Raw genomic sequence first — 20,846 nt, 5'->3', positions numbered from 1 at the left:
GAAGACACAGCTTGAATACATAAATGAATGATCCATTTTCTCTCCTCCCGCTCGACATGTTCCTCACCCCTCTGCTGCCTCTCCGCTGTGAGTCACTCTGTATTGGAGGGAGCTGTTCTTAAACTGTTCGGTCCTCCTGACTCCTCACCACTCGCTCACTGTCTCCGTCTTGTTTTCTCTCCAACTTTTCTGACTCTTAAGTGGCTCAGAGGGCAGATGGAAAAAAACAGAACTTTGGGCCAGATGGAACAAGATTACAGTTAGACACAGTAGATGTCACTTTACAAAGAGAGAGGAAGTGTGCTACAGTCTTATATTAAAGCCAGACTATATAACTTTTGAAAGTAAAAATAGGACATTCTTCCTCTTACAACTGAAAAGTTGAGCGCAGAAGAAATAGAACGCCTCTTTGTTCAGTTCGATACAGTCAGGGGTTTTTCTGCTACAGCCTTACTTGGCCTGATATGACCAGTATCTTATGGTAGGTATAGTTAGCTAATGCTAGAGAACTTGCTTGATATAGACATTGCTTAGTGAGTTATTTTCTGACTTTATGACTCTTCCCTACTTGTGCTACTGTTACGCTATGATATAGCATGTACCACTGTCTGGTAATGTGACCAGAGTGGCTGCCGTTAAGCAAAAGTTACAGTCTCACTTTAAGGGTTCTATGTTGCACGAGAATGGGTTCTTTGTGTTCGTATCATAGCAGACACTGTTTCTGCCGCTTTAATTATTCACTGGAGAAAGTGTTTCGGTAGGGAACTCTCAAAGAATTGTTAATAGCGTACGCTGGTTTTTGAGTCAACTTACATATTAAATTATGAGACCATAGACACCAAAATGATTAGTGTATCCCAAGTAGATGATTGGCTAACTATTGCTACTTTCACTGCCTCTAGTTTTTGTCTTAAAACATCTGTCTCTCATATGGGGTTTGTTACAGTGTGTTCAAAGATGAATTAAATCCAAACCAAATCTATAATACTGTAACTGACCCATCCGTCTTGTTTCCTCGGTCCTAGGGTTCTCCATAACTACATGCTGTGGCGAATTGTGGCAGCGCTAAGTGAACACCTGTCCACCGCCTTCCGCAGCACCATCCATGAGTTTTCTCGGGAGATTGACGGCACAGAGCAGCAGCTGGAACTGAGCAGGCTCTGCCTCACTCAAGCCAACAAACACTTCGGCATGGCCCTGGGAGCCCTGTTCGTCCAGCAACACTTCTCCTCACAGAGCAAGGCCAAGGTATGGGTGGGGGTGGACTAATGGATGGTTGGTGGGACGGTTGAGTGATGGACTGCATGTGGATAGATGGATGAATTCAGATGGCCTTCATTTTGTCCTGTTTTCAGAGGAGATAATATTTTGTCCATGTTCATTTAATCTTGGCAGTAGTCAGATTCCACACAACTGCCCATTAAATTTGAACTCAACTTTTGAAATTAAAAAAATGAAAATGTGAATTTTATGTCGAGTTCTGCACGGGTCTGAAACTGAGACACGAGTCTGCTGAACCCAACTGGTACTGCCGCATTTGAGACCCGAACCTAGGTCAGACAATTCTATTTTCACTTAATTTCATTCATTACTGAATGTTAGCTCGCCAGGTTAATGCAACTCATCAGCTGCACCCTAGTTGTGTCCAAATTCCATACTACACACTAATTGTAAGCAGGTTTTGAGTATGTAGTGTGTTCACACTGGGGAAACTGGCAGATCTACTATGTTCACCAGCTAGTTGCCAACTTTGTCTGTCTGCTGTTTGGTGCTGGGCAGGTAGTGTACAGTGGGTTTGTCAGAATGTTTTTGCTAAAACAAGTAAAATGTGTGGGGGGGGGGGTCTATTACATTACACACAGTTATTTAATCAATTGTTAGTATGAAAATATGGATTAGAGCAGCTAATGCCCAGCTTCCCACTGGGCATTGTGCATCTACTTGAAACACGCATGGACACAGATGAGTGGCATAGTCAGAGAGAGAACGAGAGAAATTTCATAAAAAATTACATTTGAAAACAACCAAATCCAAGGGCTTGAGCCCGTAACTTTACCAAACAAAATGTCCCAAACCTGACCGAATACTCTGTCAAAATCTTGTCGGTTCAGGTCGGGTAGCAGTACTTTAATTGCATGTGATTCCATCTGGCAGTTACAGCTTGAACCGTGTATCAAGCTGTAACTGCCAGATGTATCGTTTCTTATTTAATGAATGTGTTTCCATCACTACTTAGACTAAAAATGTATGCAGTAATGAGCAATGGATCTGCAATTTCCATTGACTGCATAAAAAATAGTTAGGACAGCAATTCAAGACAACATTCAAAGACGGCAAGAGGAAAATCCACAAAACTGACCTTGGCCTTGAATTTAGAATTTTTATTACTGTACTTACTACTGAAAATATTTGACAATATCTTACAATCATCTGAGACATTTTCAATCTTGGAAAACCAATTTTCAAATTTCATACCTTTTGCCACAATTTCCATGACTGTGTCAACACTGGAACTCATCACTTTTTTCTGACAGTTTGTTCTTTATTTTTCTTTACTCTATCTTTTTTAGTTCATCATCTTCTTTGGCTCTGCGGGGGCAGTGTAGGGGGTCCAGCTGTGGCTTTTTTGACATGGCTGGATGATTTTGATTGATTCCCGTACTGGGACCTGAAAATACCATCCATGCCAAACAGAAGTGTGTTTAGTCTCTACCTCTCACTCGTTGCTTTTTGTTTCTATTTTGCTCGCTGCCTCGGTCAGTCACTACTAATCCATAACCTCTGCCCTTTGGTCCCCTTCTCTTTCACCTTAATCCTTCCCCGTATGTATTGTTATCCCAGTCTCATGTCCATTCTAGGACATGGGGATATGGTTCCCAATGGGATTTCTAACCTCTATAACCCCGTGCTCTTTCTTTAAGTCCTCCATCATCTCCCTTTCATCATCTTCTTCTTCTCTCACAGTCCACCCTACACGCTTTATCTTACATTGAGCCGCTTTCGTCTTCTCATGCAAACTTTTAAATCTCTGCCAAAGCTCGGGACTATAAAGCATAAAGCAAATCTGACACAAGTGGATAAGTTCTGGGCGCTAATTACTTTCTATGTACTGTACCTTAATTGAAATTTAAGTTCCCAAGTTTCTAATCTTCCATTTAAGATTCTAATAAGATACTAAGTGTAAATTTCAAGAATGCTTCAAGCTACTGGAGCCTTTCTGATTAATAAAATAATAGAGAAAAGCGCTTTTTAGGATCAAGCCTGCAGTTTGTCAGGTTTTTGCCAGATGAAGTGGGTGCTAATCCCATAAGCATCTAAACATCATTCAACAGTATTTGTCCTCCTTGTATGTACAGTGGAGTGTCAAATGTGGGCAGGATAGAAAACCTCATGCATTTTTTGGTATTTTCCATGTTCAAACTGATCATTTCACATTGCTCGTAGACATCACTCTGTACTATTTTGGCATGTCCACACAGGTTGGAGACCTCATTAACAACACGAGAGGTACTGGACTCGAAGCCAGTGGCGATGTGTGAAGCCTTGACTGACTCACTGATGCTGCTTACCCCAGCATGAACAGGAATTAATGAGTCTCAGGAGCTGAAGCTGAGAGACAGGAGACAGAGCAGAAAAGGCTTTTTTGTTATCCTGAATCACCAATGTAGAGGAAGCTGAAGGACACAACATGTCCCAGTGTCTTTTAGGAGGGTTCCTCAACCCTATTGCCAGAAAGAAACATTGAGATCAGACGATTCTGCAAAACCTCAGATTACGTCCAATTTACGCCAACATTTTTGCACTGGACGTAAATCTCACATTGTAGATTTGTACAAAATAAACTTGAGATGTCCCGAGCTCAGGGCCAATTTGGGCATATTTTAATGGATGGGTATCAGCTCAAATAAAGCTGATCAAATTCTTATCCTTTCTTCACTGAACTATTGTGTTTTGTCCACCTCAGCCTGCTTGTGTTGCCGTGCTGCTCTCATTTATGACAGCCAAGCTCTACAGCCGCTCAAAAGATATACTCAGTCATCCTAGTTTCATTGGTGGCTTAGTAGCTTACTCACACTATAACTTGTGTGTTCTCTGCATGTTTGCACTGCAACTGCAAGCCTTATGCCATTACAGACCGCAAGTCAAAGTGTCCCACTTCAGACACTTTGACTTGCATTGGTGCTTGCAGCTGGAAAATAGAACTGTGTCCCATGCTGTTTTTGAAATGAAATCGAAATTCAGTGATGGTTGAACGCTTCCACTTGTGGTTTGTGGTGTGTTTCAGCTGCACATAGGGTCAGTGGTAATTACATATTGGACATTGGGAATTCACATTACACACAACTGACATCAAAAACTGCAACAATGGGACTACGAAGGTGGAAGAAAATCCACCATTGTAGTCAATCTGATATAACAGAAATCCATATCATCAGTTAGTAACGCAAGCATTTCAGAAAAACAAATGCACTCTGATTAAGTTTGTTTTTTGCTTGACCTTCAACGCTTTAATTACACCTTTAACTTTTTGGATTTGGGGAACAAGTTAAAACCCCTGAAAACTTGGCTTCAAATCTTATTATTAGTATTTCTCTATAACATTAAATATTCACGACTCAATAAGCAACAATATTGGGTATTATCTATTAAGAGTTTACTTAACACTAAATCCATCCAAATCTTTAATGAGTATGTAAATTACATGCACAGTCACTTTAATACAAATGTTGCTAAATCCTGATTGGTGCTTTAAAGTACATGACATCACATTTTTCCAGCCCACTTCAAACTGTGAAAAATGGACAGACATAAACACAAATCAGAAATATGTGATACATCAAAAACTGTTCCAACTTTGAGTGTGTTCATGGAGGATCCATAGTTCATAGTAAGATGCTGATTGAGAAAATATGTTTTCAGGGCCTTTAAAACTTCCTCCAATATGATGTGATCTCCCTCCAGGTACAGGAGCTGGTAGAGGACATAAAGCACTCCCTGGACCTCCGGCTGCACGAGCTGGACTGGATGGATGAAGCCACCAAGGAGGCTGCCAGAGCAAAGGTTCTGAGCCTAACGCAGCTTCTGCATCACAAACATGACTGCCTGCCAGATCCGATTAGTATTTGAAAAGGATTTAATTATTTCTTTGCAATTCCTTTCTTTCCGGGGGTTTGATTGATTGCTTGGTTAGATGGAAGTGTGTGATAGCATACATCAAGGGCTTGACATTGAGAAGTGAGGATCGCATAATCCGGATCTCTCTGTGGTGCTGATTTAGGGTCTGCTCTGCAAGATATCCCTTCTAATACTTTTACAATCTGAAGTTATAATCCTTTTAGAGGGCCATGCTGAATATAAAGAGCTTCCCTGTAATCCTATTACATTGGGTTTGCTTGATTAGTTGATGTGTGTGTGTGTGTGTGTGTGTGTGTGTGTGTGTGTGTGTTGGATGGTTGTGTGCCTGGGTCCAAAAACGAGTGTGTATGAGTGGTTATTAGTAACTGCAAGTGGATGTAGGGTGATGTTGGTACCAGTTGTTTCTCCTTCCTTCCCTCCATCACACTCTCTTCTTCTTCTTCTGTCCCAGCTGAAGCACATGATGGTGATGACGGGATACCCAGACTTCCTGCTCAAACCTGAGCTCATAGATCAAGAATATGGGGTGAGTCATGAGCCTCCTATTTCACTCTGTGCTGTCCAGTCATCCTTACCTCACACAAGCACTCACATCACACGAACAAATTCCATTTCCCATTTCCTTTTTCTCTCTCTGTCTTCCATCAGACATTACCATGCATCCTGGGTGATTCAGATGGAAGAAAAATGTATTATGCGCAGGAGTAATTGAACCTGAAACACACTGATGAGACTGTTCAAATAAATAATATACTATAAGTATGTTGATACAACCCTGAGGCATGTGTAAAACCGGGGAGCAAGCAGCGCAGCTGTTAAGAGTTTGTTGATGGAAAACTAGTGGGGGCAGCTGTTTAAAAAGATGTATGTACTGTACATCTGGGGGCAACTGAGTTTTTGCTTAAATATGGGTGGAAAGGATGAAAGTGTAATCCATATATAAAAACTGTAAACCGATCGAGTGCATCACAGAGGTGGTGCTCCAAGTAGCACTGATGTGAGCTAGCACTCCACTGCTGGCTCACATCAGTGATGGAAAGTAACTAAGTGCATTTACTGAAGTACTGTACTTAAATACAGTTCTGAGGTACTTACACTTGAGTATTTTCCTTGCTGTTTTACACATGTCAAAGTACAGTTCCTGATCCCAGTAACACTCCGTTACTTTGACATTTGGGGTTCGGCTTGTTCTCTTTCTTACCCGGAGTTAGGTAGAGTTAGTAGGGCTGATATATCAGAATCAGAAATACTTTATTGATCCCCGAGGGGAAACTCTTATATGTTTGGTCTCTCTGCCTTCAGTAGAGAGACTGATGCGTGATGTGCTAGCTTCTTGCAGGAGGTGAGGTGAGGCGGTTAGCCTCTACCAAAAGATTAAATTCAAGTTGTTATTATATTTACATGTTGTATGTTCGTAGCTGGCTTGCTGATGTTAGCCTCTGGTAAGCCTACATTAGTGAATCACCTAGCGTTAGTTTTGTTTAGAGTTGGAAGGTGCGTGAACCCCACAGCTTTACTGTGAGGCTAAGCTCTGCATGTTAAATGCAGAATATGTGATCCCACTCATAAAAACATTGCTCCATAGCACGACTAGTGGTCAAAAACTCCACAAGATATCTTTAAATAAAAGATCACAATACTGGCTAGGATCAGTGAAAATTCACCAACAAAAATTTGGGTCCTCCGCTGTTTACAGTTGCTACAGTACAGCTGCATTAAATTTGATGTGGAGAGAAACTGGCAGCTTTTGAAGCATTTATCTTGCCTTAATCACAATTTTAGTCACAAGCAAAGAGTTGCTCCACCCATGTTACTGGTTCTTCTCAAGTTAAAGGTTCACAGACTCTTCACAGCTCTGTTAGTGGCAAATTGTCCTCCATCTGCTACCACAATTTGTGCTCTGCACAAATGTGTATTTTTGTCACAAACTGACAGGAGCACATCTGGCCCTGTGAGACTAAACAAGCAAAAATGCAAACAAGAAAGATGATGTTTTAACTGTCAGTTTAAAGGATGGAGATGTTACAAAAGCAAATTACATTCAATTCTTTTTTCAAACTTTGTAAAATAAACTACTCTCATGTCTGTCAGTTAAATATGATTCTATAGCCATCAGCTGGTTAACTTAGCTTAGCACAAAGACTGGAGACAAAGGGAAACGGTAACAAAATCCAAACTTTCACTACTGACCATGTTATATCTTGTTTGTTTAATCTGTAACACTGGGACTAGTAACTTCCTGGAGTCCGGCACATAAAACGGCAAATTGTTGTTTTTACATTTCGGTTTTTGCACGGATTACACACAAGATATAACACGTAAATGATTGCGTTTTAGAGGTGCTGGTAGGTGGACTTTGTAACCACTGTTCCCCCCTGCTAAGATAACCAGTTGCTGGCGGTAGCTTCATATTCAGTGTACAGACATGAGAGTGGTATGTCTACTCTCCGCCAGAAAGCAAATAAGTTCATTTCCCAAAATGTCAAGCTATTCCTTTAATGCACAGTCACTTCATATCTGTGGTTTTGCAGTTTGATGTGGACGAGAAGACCTATTTCAAGAACATCCTCAACAGCATCAAGTTTAACATCAAGCTGTCAGTCAAGAAGATCCATGAAGAAGTGGACAAGACGACGTGAGTGTCATATCTCCTCATATTACACAAGCTACACTAGCCAGCCAGCCAGCTTACTGACACGCAGTGCAAAGCAATTAAAGAAGGTTAATATATTTGAAATCCAGTCTGAGCTCATGCAGCTGAGGCTCACACCGGACGCTGCAGTTACACCACTGGGAGTGCGTGTCTCTCTAATATGTTTGACATGCCTAACATGTGTCCCTGTAAATCCTTTTTTTAGTTTGACATATTTGTTGATGTGCCTCTAAATAAAACCAACATGATACCAAATCGACATACACAGCTGGAGAAAATCCATTTGATTTACTTATCTATAGCAGCCAGGCAGCAGCAAAGTGCTGTGGGACATGCGGTTCATTTTTCTAAAATACAGCCGTGTATGCCTGGATTGAGTGCCTATATGACAACACATTACAGTCACATTAGTATTCTAAGGTGCTCAAAACAACTGTATCGTTAGCCCACACTCAACGCCCTGAAGAGTTAAATCACACACTCCCACTTTATCACCAAAAAGTGAACCTTTCATCACTCACTCTGTCTTGTCGCTGGGAAAGAAATAAAGAAACCCTCTTCCTCCTCCCTGCGTTTGTCTCCCCTCCATCTCTCCACAGTCCATGCAGAGCCATCAGTCTTTCACTCCTAGAACAAGGGCATCTCACACTTTCAGAGTTAGTCATTTGGGGGGATTTTGTGCCAATCGATTGGTCTGGCTTTAAGTGGATTACCATAAAGGAACTGTCCACGGTTTCATATGCAGAGAGGAACTTTGGCCGTGGGACCACACACACTGAATATTTCTCACCAGGGGGTTTAGAGAGAGAGATAGGAGAGGTGTTTGGGATTCTGTTCAGGATCGTTTGTTTCGAGTAGGTAGATTGGTGATTTGAGTTTGTGTGTGTGAGGGATACCATCTTTAAAACACATCTTTGACACTGTTTTTTCTCCTCAGGTGGCTTCTCCCCCCTCAGGCCCTCAATGCCTACTACCTCCCTAACAAGAACCAAATGGGTGAGTGCGTGACTCTTTATTGTACATACTGATATTTGTGTTCTCTCTGTCATCTGTCTCCAAACACACACGCACAACCCTTTCCCCATTGCCATTCTGCACCACGACATGGACCATGCATTAGTTACATGCAATTACACCATGTTGCTGCCTGTTCTCAACATGTCAAATGCAGCAGCCGCTTAGAAAAAAACGTCCACCTCCTCATATCATATTCCTTCTCATCGCTCACTTTCTACTTCCATCTCCACCTCACATACTTAATACCCCCCTGGAGGAAAAACAAGCAGCAACACCTTCCCGAGTTTTAACAAATCTAGCCTTGCGATGTCACCCCTCCCTCCCTCTCCTCGTCTTCTCCCAGGATCGGCCCGCTGTCTGTGTCTGACCGCCTGCTGGATTAAATCTCTCACAGAAAAATCAATGGTGTGCTCGCAAGCTGATGCTAGAGGACAGGAGTCAGACAAACACAGTCATCAGAGCCTCCTGGGTCATTTTTCTTTTTCACCCACACACATTATTTTTCTCACTTAACCCAGCTCTGTATTCATTTTCATACTCTTTTTTTTTAGTTTTTATCAAATGAATATTGCCCACTTAAGTTGCAACTCCATCTCTTTGGCTTCTTTTGTTTCATGTCTAGAATGAGATTCTGTTTAAAGATGAAAAGACAAGGACAGAGGTTTAATTAAAAGTTGCTCTCTTACATAGTGATGTTTTTATTTTTCACGAGTCAGTTTTTACTTTGATTTTATTGGCTCACAGTCAGAGAATGACTGATTTCACAGATATTAAATCCTGACTACCTACATGTAAACCAACATACTGTTAAGGCTGCAACTATAATTCTTTTAATCACTAATTCATTTGTAATAATGTTTTTAGATTCATTAATTTGTCGTTAAAATGTGAAAAATAGAGTCTAGTCATGCTAGCAGTTCTCTGAGGCAGTACTTAGGCACAGTGGTGCTTTGAGCTAAATGCTAACAATGCGGACAAGCTAATGATTAACGGATAAAGCTTATAAATAAAGTGCAAATAAAGTTTATACTGTTAACCATCTTAGTTTAGCATATTAGCATGCTAACATTTGCTAAATAGCACTAATACAAGGTACAGCTGAAGCTGATGGGAATGTCATTAGTGCTGCAGATTCTCTGAGAAAAAGTCAGGGGATCAAAGTTATTAGGGTTCATTATAATTCATCCTGCGGGGAACAGGATTGTCTGTACCAAAATTTTTGCCAAACCATCTTGTAGATAGTTCTTTCACAGCATAAGTAAAAACTCTGACCTGCTGGTGGCGCTAGATGAAAAGTCAGTTGTTAGTTAATTTTCTGTCCATTAACTAATTCTTTCAGCATTACATTCTTTTCTATCTTTTAGTATGAGACATATTTTTATTTTTCAACTTTAATGAACTCTTTTTTGAAGGTTATGAGACAACATGCACCTGACATCCTAGTTCAATGATAACATACTGTATATAGTCATTTAAAGCTCCACCAGGAAACCTCAAATACTAGCAGTGGCAAGTGGTAAGGAGATAACATTTTGAAATGTCTTGGGTTTGAAAGAGTTCAGGAAGATAGTTATGATTCCAATAAACTAAATGTCTTGTTCAGAGTGTATGGTGGTGTGGAAAAGGTTAAGGGGTTTAGCCATCATTGGTAAATCCAGCTTCCTCTAGATGAAGGGAGAGCTTGCTGCTGTTGAGGAGACTGATTGGTATTTTGCTTACTGTGTGCTGAAAGAAATACATTTGGGCAAATAGGGACTTTCTATCACTGTCTTCTATAGCAGCTGCCCTATGAGATTTGGGATGGTAGTATGGATGTCCATATTGTACATTAACATCCTGGCTAGAGCAGCTTTAAGGCATCAGTGTATTCCCTCTTTAGGAGAATATCAATGTGCTGACTTTGATAAAAAAAAACCTTTTCCTATTTATACTGAAATCAGAGTGTGTGATATTCATATGAGTTGCATCTGGAAATCTCCACTTCCCTCATGTCGTTTCTTTATCTCTCTTCCAGTGTTTCCTGCCGGCATCCTTCAGCCCACTCTCTACAACCCTGAGTTCCCACAGTAAGTAGCCCTCCTCCTGTCCCTGCCTTCCCCTGCTGCTGTCCAACATCACCACGGCCACAGCAACACAGGTCATTAAAGGCTATGTTAGTCTGGCAAGCCTCTGCTACCCTGAAGTCCCAACACACCTGATTAAACCAATTTAACTACCCACAGAGAGCTCAATTACTGAACAAGGTCCTGCTAATGGAACAGGTGTCATTGAACAGTTGCCTCCCTAAATTTGAGTCCATCGAGTAATTTGATGGCGCACGAAAGTAGATAGCCTCCCTGTCTGTCTCTAGCCGTTCTATTTATTCTCACTTGTTGGCTCTCAAATAAGCTCTTTGTGATGAGAAATTCATGCATTAGAGTCACAGCATTATTGGACAAAACTCTTCATAACTTTAAATTAGTCATACATTTAAATCAGAACACAAATAATTGATTCTTCAGTTGTCTATTTTAGATAGAAGCTCTTTGTATTTCTTACTGAGGTCTGACAGATATGTGGTATTTCATGGCCAACAATATTTTTTGAATACAGCTGCTGATAGGCAATACAGCATTTTGTGACAATATATAGTATCTTTATGCCAAACAAGGACCAAGTATTTTCCCCACGGTTTTACTCTTGTCAGGGTGAAAAAGCTTTTGAATTAACATTTAAATCATTATACCATTAAGCACTGAAATCCAACCGCATGAACATTTCTGAAGTACTAGGGCTGGGCTGAAATGTTTTATAGTGCTGAGTGTCGATACCAATACCAAAACAATACCTATTTATGGAAAGCAAATTATTGCCATAATTATTTGAATCTTAACAGCAATAGAATACTTAATTTTGAAATTTTACATCTTGAATTTAGTATTTGAATTTGACCAGGCCATTTTGGCCACTGGATATTTTGACTTGACTTCAGCAGATCTGAATTGAACTTTAAGCAATTAAAATATAGGCTTTGAATATCTGTGGACACTAAAAAATATGTTTACCTGAAATTAAGTTTTTAAACTGCACAGCTTGAAACTGACTTAAACATTTCAGAGGGAATTCAGACCACATAAATTCAGACAAATGGTTTTTAAAGTAAAATATTTCAGTGTTATACATTTTGCTGTATTTAAATTTCAACATTAAGTATTGAGTAGTGATTCAATTTAAGAATTAGGTATTCACTTATATTTAATAATATAATTGTATTATTTACACCTGTGCTTTTCCTACTGTGACATGTCAAAATGTCCTCTGTGAAAAAGCCTTTAAAAGGCTTCTGTAGGCCGACTACATCTGCAAAACATCATCGTATTTAATCTCTCCTAATCTTTGCTTCAAAGGACCATGCAGCAGTTTTACGTTTTCCTCCATTAATTATAAACTGTGTATATAATGTACTTAGAATTAATAATTTACAACTGTGTATAATTTATATTACTCCTGACCATTTATCAAAGCAGTTTATAGCTTGGCTTCCACCTTCCTATTTTCCTTTCATTCATTCATTCAGTATAGTGTGAAAATCCACACCTGGGTGACAAAGTTATGCTATTATCATGAGGCAATGCAGTTTTGAAAAAAGTTTTTTATGGTTATGTACTGAAAAATTTAAACTAATCTAGAAGACAATGTGCAAAAATGGACATTGTAAACAGCTAACTCGAAATGTCAGGTGTAGGAGTTTCTTTGAACACACCAACAAAAAAGTGTTTCAACAGGGTTTTTTAACAATTACCATTGGCATCTGAAAAAAATATCTTTTTAGAATAAAGAAAACGAATTGATTACAGTGATGGATACTTGTAACAAGTATGTTTCAATTCTCTGCAAGTTGATGTTCGTACAATACGTTCATACGGCATGAATTTAAACCGAATGGCTGCCTGGAAGCTAGGAAATCAATCCAAAAAGTTTAGGTTTGATTTGGAAAATGGTCAGTAAGAAACCGATGCACTGCAGCACTAAAGAATGTGCAGGTCAGCACTCAACATTGTTAACTAAAGCTCTTCACTGAGGAGCAAACCTACTACTGCCAGCATTGAGTATTATTCTAAGCCAATACATACAATACAGTCTAAATAGCTGCGCCTCCTGCATTCATACCAACTCCTCTGAGTAACCACACACACACACACAAACACACACTCCTCAATTAGCAGTTTGTGTACCCAACATTAGCTAACACTTTTATGTCTACTTTAGAGGTGATCACCACTACTTCCACAACCTGCTGCCATGCATGCTAATCAGTATTAATTAATGATGTAGTGAAATGTGTGGGTGTGTGTGTGTGTGTGTGCCTGTCCCCTTGAAGTTATTACTGCAGTAGACCTAACCTCCCATAAACTCTTGCTCTCTCACTCCCACACACACACACACACACACACACACACACACACACACACCACTACCACGTCGAGTATAATGAAGCTTCAATCAGCCAGTTAGTTTAGCGGGGGAGTTGGGCCCGGTGTGAGGCAGCGTATCGACTAACTGTCAGAAAGTCATTTTCAGACGTAGCCATGTGAATAGCCCCAAGTCTGCCCTCTCATCGCTCTCTATATCTGCATGTGCCGCAAAGACAGCACTCCAGCTCGGCCCAGGGTCAAGGAGAGGTGGAGCGACCCGCTGCTTTTTGGAAGCAGGGGGAACCTGGGGGGCACACATGCAGGTTGTGGGCCAGTGGGTGCTTACACAAGGTTGGGACGTGTTACAGGGTGCTGTATTTTGTATCAACAACTTGGGAAATTAAAATGTATGTTCACACTGCAGCTGAACGGTCCTAGTGCTGATTTTCCCCTCACATGTGAAACGCATCTCTGATGCTTTCTAATCAGAAAACAGAACAGAAAAATGTGGTATTGAGCTTCTTTTAATTCAATACCAATCTGTACCACATGGATCAAAAATTTTATCCCAAGTGCAACTTGTATTTTATCTGGCTTGGCTGAGCAGAATTAGCAATGAGGACAACAGGACAAAACAAGGGAAAGAAAGCCACAGAGCTGACTTTAATGAGACACCTCAAATCAGTCAAAAGGCATATTGCTTTGTTCTAAAGTGAGTGGATATGCAAACAGACTTAACTTTGGGTGTCTGTGAGAGCAAGTAAGAGTAAAGCACAGCGTAACAGTAGCACAACTCAACAAACTGACTCAGTAATGTCAGTTACAGAGCAAAATCTAAAGTTTGCTAACACTAGCTAACACCAGACCAGACCAAGTACGGCTGTAGCAGCAAAATTCCTCGGTGTATTCAATTGATCAAGGGTGTGTAATGTTCCATATTTCTCCTTCCTGCTGCCAGGTCTCTGAACTATGGAGGAATAGGAGCTATCATTGGCCATGAGCTAACACATGGATATGATGACTGGGGTAAGAATGACAACCTCTTCACCCATAATCCATTGCAGCAATGCTCATACGCCATTTCACCATTTTGAGTTGTACTCCCGCAATTGCATTGAACTATTTTATTTCACAGAAAGAGCATGGGTTCCCTGATGATATGTGTAATTTTATGACATTTGTAAGATGCCTGCAACTGAACAGCAGAGACTATTTTGAGCCACAATCTCTAACTTTAATTTCCAGTGTAAAGTGTTGTCCTTTAAGATGCATCAAAAGAAGAAGAAATGAGGGTGTGAAATTTCTGCCAGCCACCTACCAAATGCTGGAATAACTGAGTGTAACTGGTAGGTTAGTGCACTACCAGCTTCTTTGGCAGACAGTCAGCCATCATTTTTTATTCTACAAATTTAGTTGGCTGGAAAAGCAATTCAATTGGCTCTTGAACTAGATACACCAGCCAAGGTCAACCCAACGTTTTGCCTCCGAATCGTTTGACTCCCGCAGCTACAAAAAGTGTAATAGATGACGTGCTGGGCAGCTCTTTGGACTGTGAAGGAAAGTTGCAGGTTGTGCTGTCACCATGCCGACACTACACCACCACCACCACCACCACCCTGCCCCTTTGGCACTCATCTTAGTGATGCAATGGTTCATGTCCCTAGGGGGCCAGTATGACCGCCATGGCAACCTCAAACAGTGGTGGACAGAGGAGTCCTACAGAAAGTTCCAGACGAAGGCTGAATGTATCGTCAAGCTCTACGATAACTTTACTGTTTATAACCAGAGGGTGGGTCTGCGCACACACACACTGTACAAGCCCTGCACATACAATTTTTATAATAGCATTACATAGATATATGAGTTTGCTGATATTTGGGACTGATATTAGGTTTATATTGAAAACCATATTTCAGCAAGTCAGTGTCCTCCTCTAATAGAATGCAGCTTGATTTATTATTATTATTTCTGATTAGATCAATACTACTCTGGTTATCCGTGGAAGACTTTTGCAATATTTTGTTCAGATTACAAACATATGCATGATTACATGCATGTTCCTTTAAAGGAGCACGCTGCCAGTTTTAAATATAAAGATCAGTTTACTTAGGAGCACTACTCAGTCTGTAAAAACAGATATAATGTCTTCAGTGGCCCTGGGAGGAGCTTTGTCAAGTCTGAGCAAATAACCGTGATGATGTCATAGTGATGTCATCATGGTTATCTCAGATTGTGCTTGAAGATTACAAATTTACAACAGAAAGTTACAAACTGGGAAAATGGAGTTTGAAAAATATGGGCATTTACCCAGGCAGGGAGGTTCTTACAAAAGACACTATTGAGTTGTATTATGGGAAATGTAGATCCATGGTTTTTGGACCTAGCTTGACCACCACTAGGGACTAAAAGTCAGAATATTTCAGCTATTGCTGCTTCAATTTTGACCATTCTGTTTTTAATCTGTCTCTCCCAAATCCCCCAGCTTTAAAGAAGTGCAATACTAAATTGCTGGAGTACATTTTTAATTGATTCAGTGGAGAGTTTTGTGGTCAGGTCCTTTACCACCTTCGTAAAACACAAGCTATTTCTTTACATTTGAATTCAAATATTCAGACATTTTGGGAAATGTGCTTTCTGAGAGTTACATGAGAAGATCAATACCACTCCTATATCTGTATGGTAAACATGAAGCTAAAAAAGCAGGTGATTAGCTTAGCTAGCTTAGCTTAGCATAAAGTCTGGAAGCTTTGAAAACAGCTAGCCTGCTCTGTCTGGAGTCTCCACTGGTTGCCTGGCAAACTCACGGTGACGACAAGACTCCAGGAAGTCACTGTGATCATCGAAGAAATAGTCAAGCCTCCGTAAAATCACACCTTTGTTTTTTGTACAGACTAAACTAACGAGATATGATGTGTTAATTAGCCAGCTTTAGAGGTGCTGGTAGGCAGATTTTTCACCTTTGGATAGAGCAGGTGAGCTGCTTCTGCCTGTTTCCAGTCTTTATGCTAAGGTAAGGTAACAGTCTCCTGGCTCCAGCTTCATAGCATAGCATAGACATGATACTTAATTTATTTCTGACCTGTTTTATAGTGTTTATAGTGTATCATATCGTTTTCTAGTACTTTCTCCTGTGTGCACTGACGTAAAGACGAGCTACTGTAACAAAGAGTTTCCCTACGGGGATCAATAAAGTATTTCTGATTCTGATTCTGATAGACATAAGAGTGGTATTGCTCTTCTCATCTAACTCTTGGCAAGAAAGCGAATAAGCACATTTCCCAAAATATAGAACTTTTTGGCTTAAATCATAAGACGAGATCAGCGAGAAGCAACTTCACTGAAAAAATATTGGCCCTTTAATCAAATGCCAGATCCTAGATTGAAGTACATGCTTGAAGTAGGCCCTACATGTACATAAAGTATGGAGGCAGAGATGTTAAGACCTTCCAGTGTTTCAGAAGTTTCCTTTCTGTGTCTAGGTGAATGGTCGTCTGACACTGGGGGAGAACATAGCAGACATGGGAGGACTCAAGCTGTCATATTATGTAAGTAATATTTGATACCATCATTGTTTAAATACTTTGACTATGTGGCTTCACAAAATCTAAATATTAGAGTTCGCTCTATCAGTAGATAGGGCCTCTGTCTATTTTCTGTCTTGACAATCTGTATCTTTATTCTCCATAAACCACTCTGCTTTATTTGCATGAAAGTAAAGAGCAGAAGTAAAAGATAAACATTTGTACTTGAATTCCCTTTCTCTGCTTGTATCAGTGTGTGTGTGTGTGTGTGTGTGTGTGTGTGTGTGTTGTCCAGGCACACAATAGGCATTCTATTCCATATTGAGCGTGTCAGTGGTCTATATTAAAGCGAGGAGTGTTTTGTGCATGCAGAAACAAAAGTACAAAGGGAATGAGTGAATGCTTTTAAATAAATGATCATATCAAAATGCAACAACAGTCATAATGCCTGTTAGCCATGTCAATCAGTTAAATTGGCTGAAATAAACATAACCAGTAAGTTTCCATCACATTTCAGGGATTTCTATGTCCTATTTGGTTTCAGATCTTAGTTTAACTTAGAGAGAATCTACTTTGGACATGAGGTGAGGGATCATAATTTAATTTGTATCTCCTGTCTTTCATTATTCACTCCCTCCACACACCTCTCTCTCACTGTCCAGGCGTATCAGAAGTGGGTGAGGGAACATGGTCCAGAGAGGCCCCTGCCTGGCCTCAGATACACACACGAACAGCTGCTCTTCATTGCCTTTGCACAGGTACAGAAGCCTCCCAAACTGTCTTTCATTAAATTTACATGTTAAATCATTTTAGCTGCCACTCTCAGCTGGAGTGAGTGATCATAGAGAGCAGGTAGGAGTTCTATATTATAACATTAGCTGATGGATGCATTAACCATTGGAGGGATCAAAAAAGCAGCGTTGATGACAGTACAGTGGCTCTAAGCACTAGACCACCCCTGCTCCTTGTAACTATTACGACTATCATTGAAATTCAATGGTTTCATTGAAATTCATGGCTTCATGTAACAGTGGCAAAATCTAGACACACTTTTTTAATGGAATTTGCAGTGTTTTAGTCCATTCTTTAAAACTCTTACCACAGGGAAGTGATATGAAAATCATGTATATGTGCGTACATTAATTTGAAATGTCATATGTGCATGTCCAGGGTGAATGAAAAGCATACTAGCTGTGAGGCAATTCAACCACCTTTGTGTTCACACAGAATTAATGTGGTTAAGTATGCAAATCTGCACAGCAGGCCAACAGACATGCTTTTTAAACATAATGACATCTTAAATATCTAACTAGTAACAAATGTAGAGCTGCAGCTAACGGTTATTTTAAGTATCTATTTATCTGATTATTTTCTCAATAATCGTTTGGTCAATAAAATGACAGAAAAAAGCAAAAAATGCCATCACAATTTCCCTGAGTCCAATGTGATGTCTTAAAATGTCCTGTTTTGAACCCAGAAAGAACTATCGGTAGAAAGAAAATGGTTCCTACCTGAAACTGCTCACAACAAATCTGTGGATTATCCTGAGTAACCGGGTCATGATTTCTGGAAAGAGACATTGCTGTTGAATTTTTCAGATGTATTTTTTGGGCGCTTTGAGCACCACAAGCCAATAAAGTCCTATTGTATTTAAAAAAACGCAGACATCTTTACGGCCGATATCTCCAAAACTCAGCAACTCACAACATAAAAAGCTAGATGGATAAATAGCACTACAAGTAAGAGGAAAAATATGTATTTTTGATTTTGGGGTGAACTGTCCCTTTAAGTAGAAAATACTGAAGTAAAGTACAAGTACCGCAGAATTGTACTTAAGTACAGTACTTGAGTAAATGTATTTTGTTACTTGCCAAAAGTGGTGTCCTGCTTTAGCTAAACTGTATCCAGGTTGGGTCACTGATGAGATAATGTGGTCTTTTCAGAACTGGTGTATGAAGAGAAGATCTCAGTCTATCTACTTGCAGCTACTGACTGACAAACATGCACCAGAGCACTACAGGTACAGTATACACACTCACATAAAAACACTCACAAACACCAGGAGAGTTGTCAGGATGTTACATTTGTGTGCACTGTTTTTACATTTTAAGAAAGATTTCAACTGTAGAATAATCTTCTATTCCAAGATCCCCCCCCCCCAAAAAAAAAGAATTTAATTACACATCTAATTACAACTACACTTGAACTATGACGTAACTGCATGCAATTGTATAAAATATGGTATACACATACACAGGTACAAATATTTCATGATCTCCACATTACTATTGGACTTTCCTGTGTTTCCTCCCCCTGCAGAGTGATTGGCAGTGTTTCCCAGTTTGATGAGTTTTCCCGTGTTTTCCACTGTCCGAAGGGTTCGCCAATGAACCCTGTGGACAAATGCTCTGTATGGTGACCTCTCCGCCCTCCTGTTGACCTTAGGATGAAGTTCATCTTCACAGGCCCCACCCACTAACACAACTTGTCCTACATCACACATTCATCAGAGCCAACAGGACGATACAGAGTGCATAAAGCCTATTCTTGCCTATAAAGGATACAGGAAGGAAATGTATCTTTTCAACATTATCAGTACACATGTTTTCAATTAGGAAAGTTTATACAATTGCCCATTGTCTGTACTAACCAACCTAAAGCATGGGTCACATGACAATTGATCATGTACATATACAGTATATCATTTGATTATATATATATTTTTCTATGTTTACATTTATTTTCAAATCATCTATTTTTCTATTTTAGCAGATACATTATGTGTAGGATTCATAAGCTATTTGGTTTTTAATTAAACAACATGTTTCCTCAATTGTTTCTCGTCTTTGTAGCATCAACTAGAAAAACTTCAGCATATCAGAAGATTAAAGATTGGCAGCAACAGCTTTCAGTCCCCAATGTAAACCAGACAAGGACCAATTTAAAACGAACTGAGACCAGTAGCATCCTTGTGCCTGCCAAAATATTGGTGTTCTTTCGATTTGGTATTGGAGTTTGATGTGTGTCATAATGCTGCGCTCTTGTGGCTGCAGAGAGTAATGGTCACTGTTCAACCATCATGACTGTTGTATTGTTTGCCTGCATTGGTCTCTTGTTACTGTGAGTGTTTGTACGGTTTTTAAGATTTGTCAACTTTTTTAGAAAAAGAAGGTGGACTCGTGGTGGATGCTTTTCTCAGGATTTGTAGCACAGTGCTGCGCCAAATGGAGGATCTTCATGTCTCTATCTACATTCAACTCTTCAGCCTATGCTACAGTCACAAAGGAGCTGGTATGTTTAGCAAATATTTTAGCTTTTTGGAGGGGAAAAAAAAGAAGAGAAGAATGTTTTTCCTCGCTGGAATTCACAGCATGGGTAACAACTTGACCCTATTGGATGAGCTGATTTAAGAGCCCTTTCTATTGGAAAGGGAAGAACCTCTGCTATTAGATTATTCACATCTCTGTTTCCTGATGAACTGTGAATGATCGTATACAACCTGGGATTCAAGTGAGAGGGAGAGCGTGAGGTCACATCATACACAGTTTATGCACAGTTAAGAAGCCAACACTCTGTACATAAGAAAGTGTAACTATGGTAGATGGAGAATCATGCATTTGTATGCAGTGTTATTTAAAAAAAAAATTACTTTTGTATAAAGAACAAAAAATAAGAATCTTTGTACAGTGGAGAAGTATATCAGATGTTATGGTTGTACAGTTTGTTTTGATGAGAGTGCATGTTTCCCTTCTGACCATCATTAAATTCTGATCGATATATATGGAGGACACACATCTGACTCTACAGCTGCTATTCCAGACGTGGCTGCTATCTCTTCCTCTCTGTTGGTCACCGTTTAATGTTTGAATAAATACAAAGGATCACTGTGTCATGTTGCTTTAGTCTGTGTTCAGGTGTGTGTGTGTGTGTGATATACGTTACTTCTCTATGTGTGGAAGAAGTACTCAGATAGCTAAGGTAGGTAATGTATTACAAAAGCATTTTTGTTATATTTGTTGAAATTCTCTTTACATCCCAACAGCAATCAATAAATCAAATGCTCTGGGGGAAGAAAATGAAAAAAATTCGGTATCTGTGGCTTGCGCAGGCCTGTAATAAGCCCAG

The 20,846-nt window shown here is 39.8% G+C and overlaps 1 protein-coding gene across 3 annotated transcripts in view; it reads left to right on the top strand.

The window, feature by feature from the left end:
* LOC122879205 (endothelin-converting enzyme-like 1) overlaps nucleotides 1–20,610 on the top strand; it is a 44,652-nt gene extending 24,042 nt beyond the window's left edge. For all 3 annotated transcript variants that reach the window (XM_044203056.1, XM_044203055.1, XM_044203057.1), the window contains 12 exons: nucleotides 1,026–1,248; nucleotides 4,963–5,061; nucleotides 5,588–5,662; nucleotides 7,668–7,771; nucleotides 8,727–8,785; nucleotides 10,821–10,872; nucleotides 14,159–14,226; nucleotides 14,865–14,989; nucleotides 16,680–16,745; nucleotides 17,384–17,479; nucleotides 18,665–18,741; nucleotides 19,041–20,610. In XM_044203056.1, coding sequence (XP_044058991.1) covers nucleotides 1,026–1,248; nucleotides 4,963–5,061; nucleotides 5,588–5,662; nucleotides 7,668–7,771; nucleotides 8,727–8,785; nucleotides 10,821–10,872; nucleotides 14,159–14,226; nucleotides 14,865–14,989; nucleotides 16,680–16,745; nucleotides 17,384–17,479; nucleotides 18,665–18,741; nucleotides 19,041–19,140 — 1,144 coding nt within the window. In that variant the 3' untranslated portion in view covers nucleotides 19,141–20,610. The remainder of the gene's footprint in view (nucleotides 1–1,025; nucleotides 1,249–4,962; nucleotides 5,062–5,587; nucleotides 5,663–7,667; nucleotides 7,772–8,726; nucleotides 8,786–10,820; nucleotides 10,873–14,158; nucleotides 14,227–14,864; nucleotides 14,990–16,679; nucleotides 16,746–17,383; nucleotides 17,480–18,664; nucleotides 18,742–19,040) is intronic.
* Nucleotides 20,611–20,846: the final 236 nt, after the last annotated feature.

The sequence above is a fragment of the Siniperca chuatsi genome, linkage group LG7 (assembly GCF_020085105.1).
Source record: "Siniperca chuatsi isolate FFG_IHB_CAS linkage group LG7, ASM2008510v1, whole genome shotgun sequence".
Taxonomy (NCBI): domain Eukaryota; kingdom Metazoa; phylum Chordata; class Actinopteri; order Centrarchiformes; family Sinipercidae; genus Siniperca; species Siniperca chuatsi.
This window is presented reverse-complemented; position numbering and strand designations above follow the sequence as displayed.